Source organism: Trypanosoma grayi, assembly GCF_000691245.1.
Source record: "Trypanosoma grayi strain ANR4 Tgr_1344_V1, whole genome shotgun sequence".
NCBI lineage: Eukaryota > Euglenozoa > Kinetoplastea > Trypanosomatida > Trypanosomatidae > Trypanosoma > Trypanosoma grayi.
The window spans coordinates 1-3,712 of NW_008826963.1; the positions used below are offsets into that span (position 1 = coordinate 1).

At 63.0% G+C, this 3,712-nt stretch overlaps 1 protein-coding gene across 1 annotated transcript; it reads right to left on the bottom strand.

Moving 5' to 3' along the window:
• Positions 1 to 331: 331 nt before the first annotated feature.
• Positions 332 to 3,550, bottom strand: DQ04_13441000 (hypothetical protein; the record flags this gene model as incomplete). Its single annotated transcript, XM_009316958.1, has 1 exon — positions 332 to 3,550. One exon carries the CDS (start codon positions 3,548 to 3,550, stop codon positions 332 to 334), a length of 3,219 nt encoding a protein of 1,072 aa, XP_009315233.1.
• Between the last annotated feature and the right edge of the window lie 162 nt (positions 3,551 to 3,712).

Below are 3,712 nucleotides of genomic sequence, written 5' to 3' on the forward strand. Positions count from 1 at the left end.
TATGTATAAATGCATGCATGTATACCCTTGTATACACCTGTCACTTTCTCCGTTTCTCCTCCATCTCCTTCCGTCCGTGGAGATGTGAGAAATGCACCCCGTCCCAAAGAGTGAACCACACACAGGGGACGTGATGGCTTTCTCTGTCTGTTTTCGTTTTTCTTTTTATCTGGAGAGCGAGGGGGGAGAGAGAGAGAGGCTTCCCATCCATCAGCCTCGCACTCTTTCCCTCTCTCCCGGAGCCTTTGCCCTTACCCCAACACATGCCGAAGGACGCAATAAGAAGAAAATGAGACAGCACCGATGCCTCTCCACTCTCCTCACAACACTGTTACAGCTCCGCGGGTAGAAGACTCCGCTTGTACGGTTTCGCCAGAAACGTGTGCGGCTGCTCCACGTTCCACGGTGGGCGCAGCGGCCCCGAGTTGTAATCCGTCCGCCACGGCGGCGAGACGACACGCGGTGTGGAGCGTCTGCCTGCACGGCTGCACTGCCGCTGACAACTCGGCACCCGCGACTTGGACCGCGATGCCTCGCCTCGTGCATCTGGGCGGCCGCTACGGGGGTAGAGGTGAACGGTGATGCAAGGCTCATGTGGGCACGGTGCGGGACGATGTGAGGTGGGGCGACCTGCTGTGCTTCGGCCGTAGTCAACAGCGTCGTCGTTGACGTGGCGGTGGTGGCGCATGCAGTGCTCATCTGGCAAGCGCCGATCTACACGGTCAAAGACACGATGCTGCTGCAGGTGGCGCAGTCGGTGGTCCAGCTCCTGCAGTGTCGGCGTGGTGCGCGTGTTGTAGTCATCGTACCGCTGATGGTCGTACAGGGACGGTTCAGGGCGCTGCCGCGGCGGCACAGCACCCGGTACCTCGTGGTGCGTCGGCGCAAACACACATTCACGGCTCACATTCACGTGGCCCTCGTCCCGCCTTGCCGCCGCTGCTACCCTGTGTTGTTGTTGTTGTTGCTTTTGCTGCCCGAAGGAACGACTTCCACTTGCCGCCACATCATCAGGCGGATAATTTAAACCAAGAGTTTGCACAGGCTTTCCGTCGTAGTACGTGCGCCCAAGACCTCTGGGGTCATCGTAGGTGTTGTAGTCTAACTCATCATCAAGCTCAATAGAGGGCTCACGAGGGGAGTATTGCCTTGTCGAGCGCCGCGGCACGTGCCCTGACCAGGCTGGCGGGTCGACGCCGAGGTAGACAGGCGAAGACGAGCGGCCATAACCGGCCAGTGGGTCTTGCATGTGGCGCCGCTCTGCCGCACGTCCCCGCGACCTCGAACCAAAGCGGCCCATCATCAACGGTTCCTTTACCGGAAGCGCAGAGGCTGTAAAGGGCTGCTTATGCTCCTGCCGCTGTTGTTTTTGTTTGCTGGCGAAGGTTGCAGGGCGTTCTCTGGGGGCGCTGGCGGTTCGGCGATACTGCTGCTGCTGCTGCGTGGACTGTGCAGCAGCAGCGGAGGCATCCTGCTTGTGGACGCGTGGACGACACACTGGCGGGCTACTCCTCCGGTCGGGCCTCGGGAACTTCGATGTCGCAGCAAAGACACCCGGCACGTAATTGTTTGGTGTGGGCGGCTTCGGCCGCCGCGGCTCCGCATCGCTGCCCAGCGGGACGAAGAAGGCTTCGTATCGCTTCCGCTCCGTCTTTGGCTCGGGAGCGCTGGAAACCGAATCGGCCCTGCCTGCCACGTCAACCACCACCATTACCTCTTCTTCTTCTTCCTCCTCCTCCTCCTCGCCGTCGCCATCCACCTGCCTTTCATCGGCGCTGCTCTCGTCAGGTAGCAGCTTGCGCTGCACAGCGAGTGGCGACGTCCCGGTGTCCCGCCGCCTCTGCGCCGCCGCATTGTTTTGCGCGTCCCGCAGCGATGGCCCGGCCACCTTTTCGTCATCCGTCAGCTGCTGCCACCGCTGTTGTTGCTGTAGCTTTTGCTCCTTCTTCTTCTGCTGCTGCTTCTCTGCCAGCTGCCGGCGCCGAGTGTTGACCGCGCTGAGGTGCTGCATCTCGCAGCACCGACTGTGGGCGACGGCGGGGCCGCAGTAAACACACACGCGCGACGCACACATTGCGCAAGCCGTTGTGTCACTGCGGTAACACCGGGGGCATATACGCTCTGTCGGAAGCGAAGAGGGCAAATGCTGCTCTTGATCCTCTTTTTCCCTACGAGGCTGAGGTGGCAGGTCCCAAAGCGGCGTCTCGACACTTTTGTTCGCCTCTACAGGCGTCCGCCGGCTGCTCGCGCACGCGTAGCTCGTGCTGGTGTTCAGCTCGTCCCAAAGAACACTTTCGTTCTCGACCTCGATCAACTCCTGCTCGGCTCGGTCACGCTCCGCTTGCCTCCGCCGAAGTCGCCGCCGCTCTAGCCGTAGCCGCTGCTCTGCCTCTTCCGATATCTGCCACGCCTCCTTCGTGGCCTTTACAATTTCATCCACCGCCTCACGAATAGCGGCGCGAATGACGCTGCTGCATACCACACCCACGACACCGTCGTCGCGGTGCACCGCAGCGACGGCGGGAGCTCCTCCTCCCTGCTGTTGCTCCTGCTGTCGTTGTGTCAGGTCTGCTGCTCGTGTGGTGGCGGCTACTGGTGCTGCTGGAATCTCTACGGGCTGCCCAGACACTGGGGGACGCTGCAAAGCGTTGTGCTGCAACTCCTCAAACTCCCGCATGCGTTGCTGCGCCACCTGCACACTCAACTTTGCCGCATCAACGGCGGCCTCGCGCTCAGCGTGGCGTGCCTCTAATTCCTCTAGCCGCCGCTGTGCATCTGCAGCAATACTCCTAGCCTCCTCTGCTGCGTCCGCGATTGCCTCGCGTGCCTGCCGCTCAATGTTGCGCAGTCGCCGCTCTGCTTCGTCACTACGCTCCGCCACCTGCTGTCGCTGCAGCTGTTGCTGCTGCGCCTCGTGTTGCTGCAGCCGCCGTTCCGCTTCAAGAGCGATACGCTGAGCCTCCATCGCGGCTTCTGCCGCCGCCTCTGCCTTCGTACGACGTACCTCTTCATCTGCGCGCAGCTGCGCCTCCTTCAGCGCTCGCTCCGCCGCGCGCAGCTGCGCCTCAAGGACTGCTCGCTTCTCTTCCTCTTCAATCGCGCGCAACGTCGCGGCATGTGCAGCCTGCCGCTCACTCGCATTCCGCACGCGGCTGACCTCCTCCGCCGCCTGCTGCTCTGCCACCTCACGCGCGTGGCGTATACGTTCCTCCGCCCGCCGTTCTGCGTCGCGCAGCAGCAATGCCGACTCCTCGAGGGCCGTACGGCGCTCCTCCTCCGTCCGTGCGCGGCGCTCGACTTCCTCAGCGATGCGGCGCTCAGCCTCACGCAGCCGCGACTGCGCATCCATGAGTTCCTCCTCCTTCGCGAGCTCTCTCTGCCGCAACTGCCGCATCATCTCTTCGTCAGCAAGCGGACACAACGACTCACTTAGCGGGCTTCGACCACCGCTCTGCTGGTGTCGCGGCAGCGGAGGCACCGCACCCACGCTGCTGCTGGTGTCGCGCGCCATCGCAATCTCGCACGACTGCTCCACCGCCTGCCGTCGCATCCTCCTCCGCGCGTCGCGCTCGTCTTCGCGGATGTAGTACCGCTCGTCGTCCTCGTCCTGCAGCAGATCCTCCAGTATGCGGCGCCAGCGACGCGTGCGGTCGGCGTGCCACTCGTCGCGCGCAGCCCCCGTACGCCGCCTCTCCGCCCACTTCTCTGCGTC